The following is an 18,087-nucleotide window of genomic DNA, read 5'->3' on the forward strand; positions in this document are numbered from 1 at the left end:
CTTTAAATGTAGTTTACTTCCGGTGTTATTAAATAAGTAAAGACCTCAGGTAATATAGTGTCCATTTTCTGAAACACCAAATATGAAGAAAAGACAGTATTGACAGTATTGATTGAAAGTCCAGATCCCTGTGACTTAACCAACTGAATGAGCATGGGAAATTTACCCAGTATGTCAATACATAAGTTTCTCATTAAAAACAAGTGTAACAAAGTAGGCCTAATTAATCCATAGGAAATACATGTGAAATATCTCAATTAGTACCTAGCAGTTAGTACATTTATGTATGTTATTTTTCTTGATATTTGTACTTTTAGTTGCTGAGTAAATATTCTTGTTTAGAGAATTAGGGTTTTAATACTTTTCTGAGAAATTAATGCTTGAACAACATCTCCTTTTGTTAATGAACATGAACATATCAATGCTTTTCATTGGAATCAGTTCATGTTTTGCTACTCTGAATGAACAACAAAACAGGTAATAATATCAGGAAGAAAAAAAAACTTGATTTAATTGATATGTTTACTAATTACATTGTAATAATGATGGAAAATAAACTACATAAAATATTAATATACATATGGGCTTCATTATGTTTCATATTATTAAAATTTATAGGTTGATAAATCACTAGTATGTGTATGTGTGTGTATGTATATATGTATGTGTACATACACACTGTATTTCTGAGAATTTGAGAGTGAAAGCAACTGACAATATATTGTAAAATATTCTTGGATGGGTAATAAATGGTCTTCATGAATACTTGTTCAGATACAATCTCAGGAAAGAACCAAATTTTCAAGATGAAAATCAAATTGAAATACAGTATTAAATATATATCTATATATAAAATTAGAATTCATTGGATTTTCTTGAAATATGTAAATAATTGCACTTTGAAACTGATAAATATTTAGCCCACTTGTGATAGATATCACTGTTTTATATTTTGAATTATACTTCAGGATGATCTCTCATTTCCACTTTCTCAGTATTTGTAGAATTTGAAAAAAGTATTATTATCAAGTAGAAATCAATTTTCCAGGGGAGATGATACTTGTTTCAGAACATTACAAAATTGTCTCTTCTTGATAATTCTTTTTATAACATTTGTTACTTCCTTATTTCTTAGACTATAAATAAAAGGGTTTAATAAAGGAATGACTAGAGTATAAAAAATAGCTACAGGTATATCTTTCTCACCTTCATTAACTGAACTTGGTTGAGCATACATGAAGAGCAGAGAACCATAGAATATTGACACAGAAAGAAAATGGGAGGCACAAGTAGATAGAGCTTTGCCTCTTCCCTTTTTGGATTTCATTGTAAATATAGTGAAAAGGATATATAAATAGGAGATTAAAACAATAGTAATAGTAAACACTTGAATTGACCCTGCCAAGATAAGTAACATCAATTCATTAATATAAGGATCAACACAGGAAAGTCTGTATAATGGAAGAACATCACAAAAAAAGTGATTGATTTGATGAGACCCACAGAAAGTTAACCTCAACAAAAGTCCTACTTCAACCATAGGATGCAGGACCCCACCTATATAGGCTCCTGTGGTCATCTGAATGCAGAGTTCCATTGACATCATGGTGTGGTACTGCAGTGGTCTGCATATGGCCACATAGCGGTCATAAGCCATTGCTGCCAGAAGAAAGCAGTCTGTAGTCTCAGCAAGACAGAGAGAATAAAATTGTATCATGCATTCATAGAGAGAAATCCTTTTGTCTTCAGAAAAAAAGTTCTGTAACATCTTGGGAGTGATGGCACAGGAACAGCAGGAATCCATGAGAGCCAGGTTGCCCAGGAAGATGTACATTGGTGTGTGAAGACGGCGCTCCATGTAAATCAAGGCCACCAACCCTAGATTTCCCATCATGGTGACCAGATAGATGGCAGAGAACACCACAAACAGAAGGGTCTTCATGTCTGGGTGATCCATAAATCCCATGAGGATAAATTCAGTTGTCATTGAGTGGTTGCCCTCAGTCATCCCTATATTGTCTGTTGAAATAGAAATTGTTGAGATATAAGATTCTGATTGAAAGTATAAAATTTCCCACTGTTTTTCAAGGAGTTCTTCAAGCATCTTTTGTACTCTATGAATTACAACTACATATAATTCTATAGGGGTTTGTTCTCTTAAATTTTCAGTATATCTGTCCTCAACCTGAGGACTCTCCATATTCACAAGAACGTTGTGATAGGTGCAGGGAGGATACTTTAAGTGGAAATGTTTTATCTTTATGCATTTCTGCAATGATAGCATAAAGTTTCGGTACCAATATTTGATCATTGTTCCAATGTAATTTTAGTGTCATACTTTTTGAGACCTCTAAAATAAATTTTAAATCATTCTTCCAACAATATGTATTTTTCTATTGAGAAGAAATTTATATTTTATTCTAGAGGTTCCAATATTTTTTAAATAGCATATTATAGATATATTAACTTTATATATTAGAAATTATGCAAAGATCATCTCATAGAAAATTGCCTTAGATAGCTAAAGAGATAACTGTCCACACAATATCAATTGCAAACCCTTTCAGATTATTACAACTGTTTTCGTGAACACTGCCTATATTTCACCAATCTGATTGATTTTTTTCACGTTTAAACCCTTCCTATTTTTTTTTTTTGTAAAGCATACTTAATACGACTCCATGAGATTTTAAGCAAGTGTCGCAGGACAACCCAATCTCATTTTTTTTTAAATTCAGAGAATGTTTTCTATACCCCATATAATATATATTTTTTCATGTATAATTTACATGGCTCTGTTCTTTCACCATGTATCTGAACAATTTTCTATTGTAAGAATTTTGAGGTTAGTTGTTACATACTTCTCTGGAAGGAGCCCAAAGGTGTTGTGGAATGAAGGCACAATGAATTCCAAACCTATCTCTGCCCTGTTATCTGGAATGGGTGACTTCGCTTTCAGTATCCTAATAAACTTTAGTGACCTCTTATATTCTACATATTGAGGAATGTTAACCATAAAGAAAAGTGTCCAAGGAAGTTTTTTAAATGACAAAGTTGAGAATCTTAAGTGTCTTTTCTACTCTTTTTCTTTTTCCTCAGAAAATTATATAAGATTCTCTAATGTATGATAGAAGACATGAAGGTAATAAAATAGTCATTTTAATACATCTTTTTAAAAATACTGATTTAAATAGAAAACTTTTAAATCCTAATGCATGTTTTTAATTCATATTTAGTTTGCTTTAAAATTATTTAGTCTTATTACTTAGTGATTCATTGGGATATATTAAATGACAGACAAAATCATAAATTCTATGGTTAAAATAGTTTGTATCTCCATGAGGAAAGCATCAAAATTAACATATAAATTTTAAATATAAACCATATAGTCATTTAAAATATAAAAAACTTTCAGTATACTTGCCTTTTTTTTTCAATAAGTTTTTTGGATCTTACCTCTGTATTTTGAAATTATATATTGAGATCAGGAAGTCAGATGAATTATACTTTTCTATCACATCTCATCCTAGTTCCTAGTACCAATTTTGCTAAGATCTAGAATGAAAAACAGGGGATAAAATTTAGAATCCATGAAAAATTATAAATCATTCAGAGAAGCAAATATTTCTGGTTGCTAATATTAACAATAAAAATAAGTTCAAATATTTACCTTACCTAGATTTCACTGAGAAGAGTTTGCTTTTATGGTGAAGGCCTCAGAATTTGGAATATATATATATATGTACATTCTTGCTAGAACTTTTGGGATTAAGAGAATACAAATCTCTGAGACAACCTATAGGTCAGAGTTAATACTTATGTTCCTTATATAGCCAAGTTAAAGTTTTCCATCAAATCCTGAAGGGATTTCCCTGTAATGACATCAGTGTATTTCTATGGAGATATTAAGTCCTAAAAACATAAAAACTTGAAATTTATTAAAAGTGTCCCGTGAGACAGTGAAGTGTAAGTATGTAACAGTCACTAAAGTCTGATAACCATCATAAGTATTAGTATGAAACTGCCTTATGTTTTACAATTCTTTTCACCATTCTATCCATAAAATGCAAAACAAGCCAGAAATTTCTCAAGCTCTTTTGGCCTTTGTGGAAATGTGGAATTAATGTGTTTTATGATTCTTTGTTGTCTTTTGCAGCAAATTGAGTTAAATCCTGAACACGTATTGATTGCCTTGATTTCTAATGCAAAGCATAATTATTTTTCTGAGTCATAAAATACATCTAAAATTATTTTATAGGGTCCTTTATAGACTGATCACTATATTTGGAGAAAAACTGTTTTACTTTTGAGCTCAGAATTTTCTGAATGAAGCATAAACCACTTGTCAATATTTTTGTTGTGTCTACTTCAATGTAGAGACAAACTAAAAAAAAATAAAAAATAATAAAAACAAGTATTTTAAAGAATGCATGTTCATATTTGTATTGTAAATAAATTGGAAACCCATTATTGCATTGAGTTCACTGACAAGCATTTTATAATAGCTTATTAGATATGTAATTTACTTTATTTTCAGGGAAATTGATATATTAAAAATTTGGTCTTTAGAAAATTGAGGAATAATTAATGAAAATCTAGGACAACTTCTCTACTCATAGATCAGTGACAATAATTTTGTTAGACTAAGGGCAAAGTTAAAGTTGCCTATTGATTATTGATTCTAAAGGGATTTTCTTGGTGTTGACTTCAGGGTAATTCTGCAAAAATTATAAAAATGTGTGTGTGTGTGTGTGTGTGTGTGTGTGTGTGTGAGAGAGAGAGAGAGAGAGAGAGAGAGAGAGAGAGGTAGGAAGGGGCAGCAGGGAAGATGAATCCTTCAGGGCATACCCTAGTGACCCACCTCCTCCAGTCATGACCCAGGTATCTACATTGACTATCCAGTAGCTCATCGAAACCATCACAGATTGATTAGGTCACAGCTCTCACAATACAATCATTTTATCTGAGCATTCCTACATGAACACAGGAGCTTTGTGGGACCCTTCATATCGAAACCATTATATTCTGTTCCTAGTCCCCAAAAGCTCATGTACATTTCTCAATGAAAAATTCATTTATTCCTTCTCCCAGGGTTCTTACAGTCTAAACAGCTTCAACATTGTACAGAATTTCAAGTCCAAGTTCTCATCGAGACTCAAGGCATATTTAGGCTGTGAATCTATGTAGAAATCAAAAGGAAGTTACATACTCTCCATGTGCAATGGTACAGAAACCAAGTTATATACCTCCAACATGTAATGGCACAGAGAAAACATTTCCATTTCAAAAGGAAATTTAGGAGCACATAAATTAGAGATGGAACCAAAGCAAGACCTAAACCCAACCAGGAAATCATTTCCTGTAGCTCCACATCTGGCATCTGGGGCAAATGTGATCTTTCAAGGGCTTAACCTTGTTGATTGTAACTCTGGTGGCCTGTCTTTTAGCCTCATTTTTCCCTGGCCAGTAGCTCTCCTTAGCAGATGATACATATTACTGGCAGCTCTCAACCATGGGGAACTCCATTCTAGCTTTACTCCCATCTTACAATTTTATGTATCACCCTCTCAGGGGTTTTCCTTGATGATCACAGCCCTGCTACATTTTGCCTGACCACCCTCCCACCCCCGCATGGCCTTCTTTGACTCTTGCACTCCAGCATCTTGCATGCTTGTAGAATCAGCACCATATGGATTATGCCAAGGTCTACTACCAGCCTGAGCAATAGTTAAGTCCCCCTTTGACCATGGCTGCTACAGCCTCTGGGTGCTGGGTTCATAAGCACAGTGAAAGGAATCCCAGAGAAACAACTTTCTAGGTGCTCCTGTGTAAGCAGCATGCCCCACCATCTCCTAAATTAGTTTTCACATATACACTCTTGTCCTGCCATGGGCAGGATCTTTCTGATTCCTGAGATACCCTCAAGGTACCTTTACTATTATCTCTGTACAAAGCATTAGCTTCACTTTAGTGGTAGTAATCTCTTTAGCAACCACATCTTACTTGCCTTCAGATTTACACATGATTTTCTGACAAAACTGTAGGTCTTTAAATTCTTCCTTCTGTACTTTGTGCTTCCTATTTTCATGATAAACCTTGTTAATTGTCAACAGCAATACCCATGTCACTGCCAGAATGTTATGCTGCCTTGACTTATCCTCTGCCACATCAATTAGTTCATTACCTTTAAATTCACCTTCACATAAAGTAGCGGGGTATGGACAAAACGAAGACAAGTTCTTCAGAAGGATAAAATATGAATGACCTCTAGTCCGAATCCCAGTGGAATCCTCTCTACCCACTGACATATTATGAGTACAGTCTTTACTATCATCATTCCTATCAGTATTTTGTTCTTTGAAGTTCACACTAGAATCATCCATTAAGCTCTGCTTGCAACATTCTAGGTCTTTTCTAACCTGCATATCCAAACTCCTCCCACAAATGAGTTCAAAAACATTCTGAACCCCAGTGTCAGGTTAGTCTTAGCAACAACCCCACTTCTCAGAACAAATTAGGTCAAAGTACTCATACTTCAAGCATTTCACCTCTGAATATCCTTTAATTAACCATAGGAACTGTGGAGGCCCACTTCACATGCAAAACATAATAAAATACAAAGCATATTTATAGAATGTAGACTAACCCACAGTAGCTAGAATTCACATAAATCCTAGGAATAGGATTCATGGATACAAACTAATGTCACAGATGAGTATTTTAAATTCTTGATCGAAACTGACTTTAATTTTCTTTTTTAAATATATATTTATTTATTTTTACTTATTTTTATGTGGTACTGAGGATCAAACCCAGTGCCTCAAATGTGCGAGGCAAGTGCTCTGCCACTGAGCCATAACCCCAGCTCCTGACTTGAATTTTATAACCTTGTACTTGAATGGTATGTATTGCACAGTCACTGACTTACCAGCTTCCCACCCTGCATTTGTTACTAGCTTACAATCTTTCAGGTAAAAATTTAACTAATGTTCAATTCCAATCTGTTTCAAAATATACTGGAATATTGCTTGTGAATATTACTTGGGATTACTGTGCAACAATTTCAGGATTCTAGGTTCTATGGAACCATTAGTTTGAACCAGTTTTCGCCCTTTTATGTGAGTTTGCGCAGTACTGTGGTACATTGGCAATTTAGTTTAGGTTGACATAGATTGGTTTCATTGGTAAGAGAAAATTCTTGTGACAATATTATTCTATGATAATGGTGGCATTCATGGAAATATTTTCCTTTCAGAAGCAATAACTGCACAAATGGAACACTGGATTGAATTTTAAAATGTGAGCGTTAGTTGAGCTTACGCTTTTCTACATATAAACATGATATAGGTTTAGGACTTTCTCCATTCTCTGTAGAAATTGCTAAGCAAAATCAAATTTTAAAAGTTAATTATTGGGCTGGGGATGTGGCTCAAGCGGTAGCACGCTCACCTGGCATGCGTGGGGCCCGGGTTTGATCCTCAGCACCACATACAAACAAAGATGTTGTGCCCGCCAAAAACTAACTAACTAAATAAATAAATATTAAAAAAATTCTCTTTCTCTCTCTTAAAAAAGTTAATTATTGCCAAACTCCAGAAAACTCAACCACTTTAAACCTGGAGAGTATTGCATCATCCCAAAGAAATTGCCTATTAAACACACTGAAAAAATCTGTAGGGCTGAATACAGCTTTCTTTCTTAACAGAATTTATTTTATGCCTATTATACTAAGCAACATATTTTAAATACTGATATGTAAGTGTTAATACTCATTTTTCCTAGATTTCACTGAGAAGATCCTTTTGAGAGTACATTGTTTGCTTTATGCTGAGACTCTCAGTATTTAAAAATATATACGTGTACATTAGTGCTGCAGCAATTGGGATTAAGAGGATGAGAATCTCAGAGACAATCTATAAGCCAATGTTAATAATGTGTCCTTACTTTGCCAAGTTTTCCTGTACTGACATCAATGTATTTTAGTTTTTGGAGATAGTAAGTACTAAAAACATTTAAACCACTTGAAATTGATTAAAGATGTCCTTTGGACAATAAAGTTAAAACAAATGATGTTTCCTAAAGTCTTGTGATCATCTTGCTGATTTGTACAAAACATCTTAATTTATAACATTCCTTCCCACATGCTGAACATAAAATGTAAAAGAGTCAGAAAATAGTTTATGGCTGGTTTGTCCACTTTCTGGTGAAAGTAGAATTAATAAGTCTTATGAGAAAAAGTTATTATTTGTAGAGGAAACCAGAAGTTGTCAGGTACAGAGAAGGTCATCAACTTCTTCACTACGTGGCTTGATTTTATGCCCATGTATTGTAATGCACTCAGTTCAAATTTGATTTTATTATTGGTCTAGTATACAAATTACTGAGACTTTTCTCTGTATGTCTTGTTCTTACCACCTACCCCTTACCTTTCTTATACTGTTCTCTTTTTTTCCCCCTTTCATTTTCGTACTGGTAATCACACTTCACTAAACCACATCTGTCAATACTTCTATAATTGGTCACTGCTTCTCCTTCCCCCATTAGCATATAGGTTTAGCAAGAAGGGATTTCTTTAATATGTCCAATCCTGTATGTCCAGAACTCTGAGTAGTGTCTGGCATTTTCTGGTGCTCATTTTTTTTGTTGAATGAATTAAAAACATGAGGCTTTTTCTGCTCAAGAATTCATAACCCTCATACATTGCTGGTGGGAATGCAAATTGGTGAAACAACTCTGGAAAGCAGTATGGAGATTGCTCGGAAATTTGAAATGGAACCACCATTTGACTCAATTATCCCACTCCCTTTTATATACTCAAAGGACTTCAAATCACACACTGACATGTTTATATCAATGTTTATAGCAGTTCAATTCAGACAAGAAAAGTTATGGAATCAACCTATGTGCCCTACAACAGACGAATGAATAAAGAAAATGTGCCATGTATACACAGTATAATATTATTCAGCCATTAAAAAGAATGACTTTATGACTTTTGCTGGTAAATTGTTGAATCTGGAACTATTATGCTAAGGTAAACAAGCCAATCACACCAAACCAAAGGCTAAATGTGCATTCTGATATGTGAGTGCTAAAACACAATAAGGGGTGGGGAGGAAAAAAAATAGAATTTCAGTGGACTAGACAAAGGTGAATGAAAGGAAGTGAGGAATGGGAAAAGGAAAGAGAGTAGAATGAATCACACATAACTTTTCTATGTTCATATATGAATATACCACCAGTGAAACTCCACATCATGTACAACCACAAGAATGGGATCATATGTCAAAATACTCTACTGTCATGCATATCTAAAAAGATTACAAATAAAAATACTCTTCATTGGAAATTTTTCTTTCAGAACTTTAATTATATCATTTCTTTTTCCTCATACCTATCAGTTTCTGTTAAGAAATCTCCTGTTAACCAAATAGGGATTTCCATATATAGGTAACTTGATGATTTTCTTTTTCTAGTTTTAGCATTTAATCTTTTCCTTTGACTTTTGACAGCTTGACTATTTTAGACCTCCTTGAGGAATTTCTTGATTGAAATTATTTGGGGGGCATTTAAGTTTATTGGACCTGAATATCTGCATCTTCCGAATATTAGTATAATTTTCAGCTAGTGTTTTGCAGATGGATTTTCTATGTCATTCTCTTTCTCCTTTTGGAATAATCATAATGAACACATTTGTTCAATGAAGTGTGTCTCATGAATATTTTAACATTTCTTGATTTTTTTCCTTTTGTCTGATCGGATTATTTTAAAAGCCCTAAATACAAATACAAATGCTCTTTCTCTGCTTTATTTAGTATACTGTGATTCTCACTGTATTTTTTCCAATTTTCATTTCTTTAGCTCCAAGGTTTTTGTTTGATTCTCTTTAGTTTCATTAATAATAATAAAGTTAGAAAAAATTAAAACAGCATGAACAGAAGAGGGATAAAGAGAGAACACTGAAGTATAGCAATTCCCTCATCTGGCACATAAATACTAGTGGTAATCAAATAATATTATTTACAAATTATAAACACTGTAAGTGCAGATAATGGGGATTGGATATATGGTAAAGGTATTAACATAAAGAAAACACCTAAAAACTATACAGAGTGTCAAAAATACTAGAAGAAATTCCCCCAAAAGTGGGTTAAAAAACCATATAAATGAAGAGCAATAAACATAACATGATGTGAGTCAGAAATATTAAATGAGATAAATATGACAGAGGTTGGATTAAACCCATCAGTTGTAGAAGTTAATGTAAAGTTGTTAACTCATTTATTATAATATTTTTAGATTTTTTTCAGAAAGGAATACTTGGTTCTAGAGTTGCATATATACAAGGTATATAGCAAATGTAAAGTGATTAAATGTGGCTAGAAAAAAGGAATAAGTAGAGATGTCTTGTAAAGTACTGACAAGAATCTCAATCCTTATTCATGAGCTTAAGGTAAATAAACACAGAGCAGAGTACTAGATGGCTACATATTTTTAAAAAAGGATGAAAGACATATTACCAGATACTGATAAAGAAAGACTATGATTGTGCTTAAAAGTTTTTAAAAATCAAGGCCAAGATTCTAATACACATTCTATACACACACATACACATGATCATTGGCATAAGAAAGAAAAGGAAATCATTGTGTGTATATTTTTATCTACTGTTTGCTTGCTATTTTATTTATTTATTTGTACATTTAAATTTTTAAACATTTATTTATTCTAATTTGTTATACATGACACGCAGAATGCATTTTAATTCATAGTACACATATAGAGCACAAATTTTTATGTCTCTGGTTGTACACAAAGTAAAGTCACATCATTTGTGTCTTCATATATGTACTTAAGGTGATGATGTCCATCTCATTTCACGGACATTCTTAACACCCTTGCCCCCTCCCTTCCCTTTTTTCCCCTTTGTCCTATCTAAAGTTCTTTCATTTCCTCATGATCCCCAACCCCATCCCCATAAATCAGAGAAAACATTAGGCATTTGGTTTTTTGGGTTTGGCTTACTTAGCATGATATTCTCCAATTCTATCCATTTACCTGCAAATGCCATAATTTTAATTTCTTTTAATCCTGAGTAGTATTCTATTGTGTATATATACCACAGATTCATCTACTGAAGGGCATCTAGGTTGGTTCCACAATTTAGCTGTTGTACTGCTACAAACATTGATGTGGCTGTGTCCCTGTAGTATGCTGTTTTTAAATCCTTTGTGCATAAACAGAGGAGTGGGATAGCTGGGTCAAATGGTGGTTCCATTACCAGTTTTCCGAGGAATCTCCATATTGCTTTCCATATTGCCTGTACCAATTTTCAGTCCCACCAGCAATTTATGAGTGTACCATTTTCCCCACATCCTCCCCAACAATTATTGTTGTATGTGTTCATAATACTTGCCATCTGACAGGCATGAGATGAAATCTTAAGTAGTTTTGATTTGCATTTCTCTAATTGTTAGAGATGTTGAACATTTTTTCACATATTTGTTGATTGACTGTATCTCATCTTCTAAGAACTGTCAGTTCAGTTCCTTGGCCCATTTATTGATTGGATATTTTTTTTCTGTTTAGATTTTTGAGTTCTTTATATATCCTGGAAATTAGTGCTCTATCTGATGTCTATGTGGTAAAAATTTGCTCCCATTTCTATAGGCTCTCTATTCATCTCACTGATTATTTCTTTTGCTAAGAAGAAGCTTTTTAGTTTGAATCCATCCTATTTATTGATTCTTGATTTTATTTCTTGCACTATTAAGGAAGATGGGGCCTAATTTGACACAATGAAGATTGGAGCTTACTTTTACTTCTATTAGGCTCAGGGTCTCTGGTTTAATTCCTAGGTCCTTGATCCACTTCAAATTGAGTTTTGTGCCTGGTGAGAGATAGGGGTTTCGTTTCATTTTCCTGCATATGGATTTCCAGTTTTCCCAGCACCATTTGTTGAAGAGGCTATCTTTTCTCCAATATATGTTTTTGGCACCTTTGTCTAATTTGAGACAACTGTATTTATGTGGATTTGTCTCTCTGTCCTCTGTTCTGTACTCTTGGTCTACCAGCTATTTTGGTGCCAATACCATGCCATTTTTGTTAATATTGCTCTGTAGTATAGTTTAAGGTCTGGTGTTATGATGCCACCTGCTTCACTCTTCTTGCTAAGGATTGCTTTATCGATTCTGGGTCACTTATTTTTTTCCAGATGAATTTCATAACTGTTGTTTTCTATTTCAATGAGAAATGTCATAGTGTTTTTTTTTTATAATAAACCAAAAATATATACATCAGATACAAGTGAAAATTATTACTTATAGGACCTCTTTGGAAAAAAGGTCTGATTCATTTTGAGACAGATATTACAATCAATAGCTTTGCATTCTCATATTGGAAATCAAGCAATCTATCAGAAATTACTGGGATCCTATCAGAAAAATTCAGGAAAATTTTGAAGTTATTTAGAATAATTACAATAATAATTACTTCAGATTAGTAAATATGTAAAAAATATATGAGCTTATCTTTACCATTCAAAGTTATTCGTAAATTTCTGGGGTTATTAGGAAAACAATTTATTATTCTGAAAACTAGTGATTTGATTCATATATTCTGGGTTTTTTTCTATGCGAATTTTATTTATTTTGTACAATCAGGTTTTTTTTTTTCCCCCTTTCAGGAAGTAAAGATATAAGTACTCAACAAAAAAGAAAGGAAGGAAGGAGGAAGAAAGGAAGAAAGAAAATACAAGAGAAAAGAAAAGGAATGAATGACAGGGAAGGTGAAAAGGGGAGGGGAGGAAAGGAAAGAGAAAGAGCCAAGCACAAAGCAGGATTATTTAAGTAACTGTTTTATGAACAAAAATCTAAAATAAACTAATGCAGGAAAAGCAGGTAGACCAATTTGAAACCCTTGATTATGCTTGGGTGAGAGAGAATTGTGTGCAGATTGTGTAACAGAAGAAATTTGGTAGATTGAAGAGAGAGGATTGACAGTTCTTGTGAGAGTTTGGTGTGAAGGGAGAGAAATGAAGGATTACTTTTAATTTCTGACTTGTCCTTTCAGTTGGAGGAAGCTACCATTAGAAAAGAGAAGATCAGAGAGGAACAATGCTTAGGGGAAATTCAAGAGTTGTGTTTTGATCATGTTAAATTTGAGGTGTCTTTGAGACATTCAAGTTACCATGTGGATTAGGCACTGAGTCTGGAGATTAGGTGAATTAGCATACCTGGAAATCAGCATTCTGGACCATTGTCGTACTAAGACATCAAAAATAATAAAAAGAGTCACTCAGAAATAAAGAATAGAGAAATGTGGTATCATGTATAAGAACTCTCTCAAACCCAAACAAGAGACTGGGTAGAAGGAGAAGAGTCTTCTCCCGTCATGGTTTATCATGTTTCACTTTTGTTGCTTTCTAAAAGTCTCCCATGGCTCCTAGAAAATCAGTGTAGGGATTGAGACTCTCTGTGTTTTCTGTGCAAGACAGAGGCTAGAATTTGATCTCCCTATGTGTGCCTATATATGTGATTTTTATCAATGTGCATGTACAAAAAGGAGACACGAGAATCAATAAGGATAGAATTCGTTAGCAAATGTTTCTGAAACTAATGCTTAGTCCTAAATCCAATTTTAATTCTCATTTCACAATGTTGGAAAACAGGTCGTACTTTAATACTATGTATTAAAATTCAAGATATTGAAAATGAAAATACACAATTTTTTAAATAAAATCTCTGAAGGTTTAGTGAAGACTTACAGATTTTAACAAAATCATAAATGTGTTCAATTAAAATATGTACACATTATAAATATTGAAAACAAGTATTAAAAGACTATTCACACATAGAGAAATTATTCATCATGGAGTTGAAATATTTTAACATTTTCCTCTATAAACAATGTTACAAATAAACGTAAGTCAAAAGTAGGGCTTATAGAAAATGGAGAGATGATTTATAAAAATAAAAAATAGCCAATTAATACATATAATTTTCTTATATTTGTTGTCATTTGCTAACAAAAATACAAAATATATAACAATGTCTTCATTAATATGTATTAAATGTTTTGAGTTTTAATTAATATTTATTAAATGTTTTAATATGCAAGCTGCTGTTTTATATTTGATATTGTATAACATTGTTGATGCTTTCAAGAATGAAACAAACCTTAACAATATTTTAAGTTAAAGTATACTTTCTTCCTCCTGAATTTGTTATAATTTATTGTGAATGATTTTCCAAAAATGTGTTTATTTCTTCTCATTTCATTCTTTTTCCACTTTTGGAATCTCATCTAAATAAAACTTCATTACTTTAAATGCAGATTACTGCATTACTTTATTTCTGGTTTCTATCTCTTTAAAAATATAACCTGTTTTGTGGGGGAAAAAAAAGCAAAGCCAGTTTTCTGAAAAGAAATTATTTCACGTTTTAGTCTAGGAATTTTTTTTTTATTAGTTGCTCAAGACAATACAATGATCTTGACATATCATACATTTGATTTAAATAGGGTATGAATTCTCATTTTTCCACGTGTACAAATTGCAGGATCACATTGGTTATACATCCATATTTATACATACAGCAATCCTATGTCAGTTGTAGTCTAGGAATTTTAAGTGTTACAAACACTCTACATAAAATCATATAAGCTTTTGATTAGTAACTAGAAAACATTAATCAAAGAAGACTCCTAATATTTAAACATTAAATTATGATACTCTGTTGATTTACTGAGATTTGGAACAGTACTTTCTCAAAATGTAATGAAACTAATGAGAGCTGGCATAGCAGTTACTATCAAGGTTCTCTTGATTTACTCTGGCTATGTAATTTGAATTAAGATTTGTCAAACAATTTGGAAATTCTACTAACATATATTTTAACAAACACGACCTCATGATTTAAATAAGTATGTAAAAGGAAAAATATTTTTATGTTCATTATTTATGAAAGCATTTCCAAAAATCAAAAACCGTTTGCAGTAGAGGATGAAGTATAAGAATGTTGTAGGTCCTCATGACTTTTTTGAGAACATTTATCACTTCCTTATTTCTCAGACTATATATAAAAGGGTTTAGTAAGGGAATTACTATTGTATAAAATATTGACACTAGTATACCTTTATATTCTTCTTTGAATGGTCGAATATATGTGAGAAGACAAATGTAGAATATTGAGACTGACAGAAAATGGGATGCACAAGTTGAAAATGCTCTACCTCTCCCCTCCTTAGATTTCATTCTGAAAATAGTGAAAATAATGCAAAGATAAGAAATCAAGACAGTGGAAATAGTAAAGATTTGAATTGGCATTGAAAAAATATATATCATTAGTTCATTAATAAAAGGGTCAGTACAGGAGAGTCTATACAGGGGAAGGATATCACAGAAAAAGTGATCAATTTTATGAGATCTGCAGAAAGTTAGCCTTAATAGAAAGGTCGTATGAATCATAGAATGCAGATTACTAGCTACGAAAGTTCCTATAGTCATCTGAATGCAGAGTTTCTTTGACATCAGGGTGTGGTACTGCAGGGGACTGCATATGGCCACATAGCGGTCATAGGCCATTGCAGCCAGAAGAAAGCAGTCTGCAGTCTCAGCAAGACAGAGAAAATAAAACTGTGCCATGCATTCATAGAGGGAAATCCTTCTGTCCTCAGAAAAGAAGTTCTCCAGCATCTTGGGAGTGATGGCAGAGGAACAGCAGGAATCCATGAGAGCCAGGTTGCCCAGGAAGATGTACATTGGTGTGTGAAGACGGCGCTCCATGTAAATCAAGGCCACCAACCCTAGATTCCCCACCATGGTGACCAGATAGATGGCAGAGAATACCACAAACAGAAGGACCTTCAGATTTTGGTTATCTGTAAATCCCACGAGGATAAATTCGGTTGCTAAAGAATGATTTGTCTCAGGCATTCCTGGCTTGTGCTAAAACATAATTTGTAAAGAAATTCAATTGAGATTATAAGCAGAATATGTTTCACTCACCCCTTTTAATTACCCTAAGCACACAAAGAAGACTTTTCTACTTCAAATCACTCTATGCTATCTCCTGAAAACTGGCACACTCATAGTATATGAAGTCTTGTGAGAAGAAATATATCGCGGATTATGCACACAACAGGGATTGTCTGGGAATGTCTGTGTGAATTCCTAGGATGGAAAAGCTCTTTGTACATGAACATGTACAGATTCATGGTCGGTATAATTATTTTTCCATTTCCCATCTTAAAAAACATTGTCTTACTGTAAGTTTCTTTCCATGAATTAAAGAATAAGTTATAAATATAATTCATGAGATTAATTTGGTACTTAAAATAAATTATTCTTTAGACATTTTAATGAATAGATGTCTAAGTTTTTAAAAAATGTTCAGAGTCACAGTTTGTTTGAGAAATATATTCTATAATTTGGTAAACTTTCACAGGTAAGGTCACCAAGAGATATTTTAAAGAAATATTTAGTTATTCTTTAAGACAGGGTAGGAATATAAAACATATTAAAGCATAATATAAAACATGTTAAAATTCCTTAATAAGTTAAAAATTTGTTTTATATTCATTTTGACATATTCTCGATCCTACTTCTATCTTGTACGTCAAATATTTGTGGAGTTATTTCTCTTAATTATCTGTCTCAATATTTGTCTCTAATTTTAAGTGTCTCTCTCTTTCTGTATATATATGCATATCTAATATTATGAGACTCATTGACAAAGTTTCCATTCACAGTGTGCATATGTTTCATAATAAGTCTATCTCCTATAATCTCAAACATCTTCTCTAGAAAAAAAAATCCACTTTTTGTTCAGTCCTATAGTTTCCCCACTTATTTCACTATTTAAACTTGCAGACTCAAATGTATGTTATGTTATAGCATATTCACAAAGGAAATATTATGACAAGTTTGAGAAGTAGCCAGTTGCATTCTTTTGGAAATCTATTGTATCATTTCAATGTGTTAAGTGCCTTATTGTAAAATTTTAAGTCTAAAACTCACTGTTTTCCTGACACATATTTTTCATTATGATATCTACTGTATGTTATTGAATAATTTAGTAATCAAATATGTATATTTCAGAAATTCTTTTCTCCTATATACCAGTAACTTAGTTATTGATCTATCATATGAGATTTGAATTCAGGTTCTTTAATTTTTTTTAAGAGGAAATATTCTTTGGTTAGAAATGCTTTCCTGCTTGTGCTTTTGTGTTTGTAAAAACATTTCAGGAAAAATTTAGGAGTATAAATATAACATACTCTTCCAAAATATGATTTTACATTTACATTTTAAGTACCTCATTGTTAGTTAAAACTAATTTATGTTTCTGCTCAAAAATTCAAGAGGCATTTCAGGTAAATGGATGGAGTTGGAGAATATCATGCTAAACAAAGTAAGCTAATCCCCCCAAAAAACAAAGGCTGAATGTGTTCTCTGATAATTGGATGCTAATCCATAATGGTGGGGGACATGGTGTGAGAGGAGGAACTTTGGATTGGGCAAAGTCGAGGGAGGGGAGGGGAGGGGAGGAGAGGGGGAATTGGGATAGGAAAGATGGTAGAATGAAACGAACATCATTACCATAGGTACATGTATGATTGCTCAAATGATGTAAACCTACTTCATGTAAAACCAGAGAAGTGAAAATTGTGCTCCATTTGTGTACAATGAATCAAAGAGCTCTGCTGTCAGGTACAACTGAGTAAAACAAATAAATTTAAAACTTTTTTTAAAAAGTTAAAAAGAGGATTTATGCATTTGGTTTTTAATCTCTTTGGTTTTGCTTTAAAATACTTATACTTTGTATTTATCCAATATGCCAGAGTGGCATCAATATAGTCTTTCAAAATAAATAAATTTACAAACTCATTTAGTCACAATCTACTATATATTTATTGAGTTCAGTGGTCATCAAAATGTGCTATATATTTAATATCATTTGGCAACTGTAAATTATGCTATTTCAAGTGCAGAAAAAAACGTGTTTTAAAAATGGTAAGATCATCTTCCGTTTCTTCAAGAAATTATTATAAGACTTTTGGTTTAACATACTGTAGACAGACAGTATT

The 18,087-nt window shown here is 32.7% G+C and overlaps 2 protein-coding genes across 2 annotated transcripts; both read right to left on the bottom strand.

The window, feature by feature from the left end:
* Positions 1-1,036: 1,036 nt before the first annotated feature.
* LOC124100028 (olfactory receptor 5K3-like) lies at positions 1,037-2,008 on the bottom strand. Its single transcript, XM_046455336.1, has one exon. It carries the CDS (start codon positions 2,006-2,008, stop codon positions 1,037-1,039), a length of 972 nt encoding a protein of 323 aa, XP_046311292.1.
* Positions 2,009-14,953: 12,945 nt separating this feature from the next.
* Positions 14,954-15,934, bottom strand: LOC124100029 (olfactory receptor Olfr180-like). Its single transcript, XM_046455337.1, has one exon. It carries the CDS (start codon positions 15,932-15,934, stop codon positions 14,954-14,956), a length of 981 nt encoding a protein of 326 aa, XP_046311293.1.
* Between the last annotated feature and the right edge of the window lie 2,153 nt (positions 15,935-18,087).

This window comes from Marmota monax, unplaced genomic scaffold, assembly GCF_021218885.2.
Source record: "Marmota monax isolate L192 unplaced genomic scaffold, Marmota_monax_Labrador192_F-V1.1 WCK01_AAM20220418_F8-fsc00053, whole genome shotgun sequence".
Lineage (NCBI taxonomy): Eukaryota > Metazoa > Chordata > Mammalia > Rodentia > Sciuridae > Marmota > Marmota monax.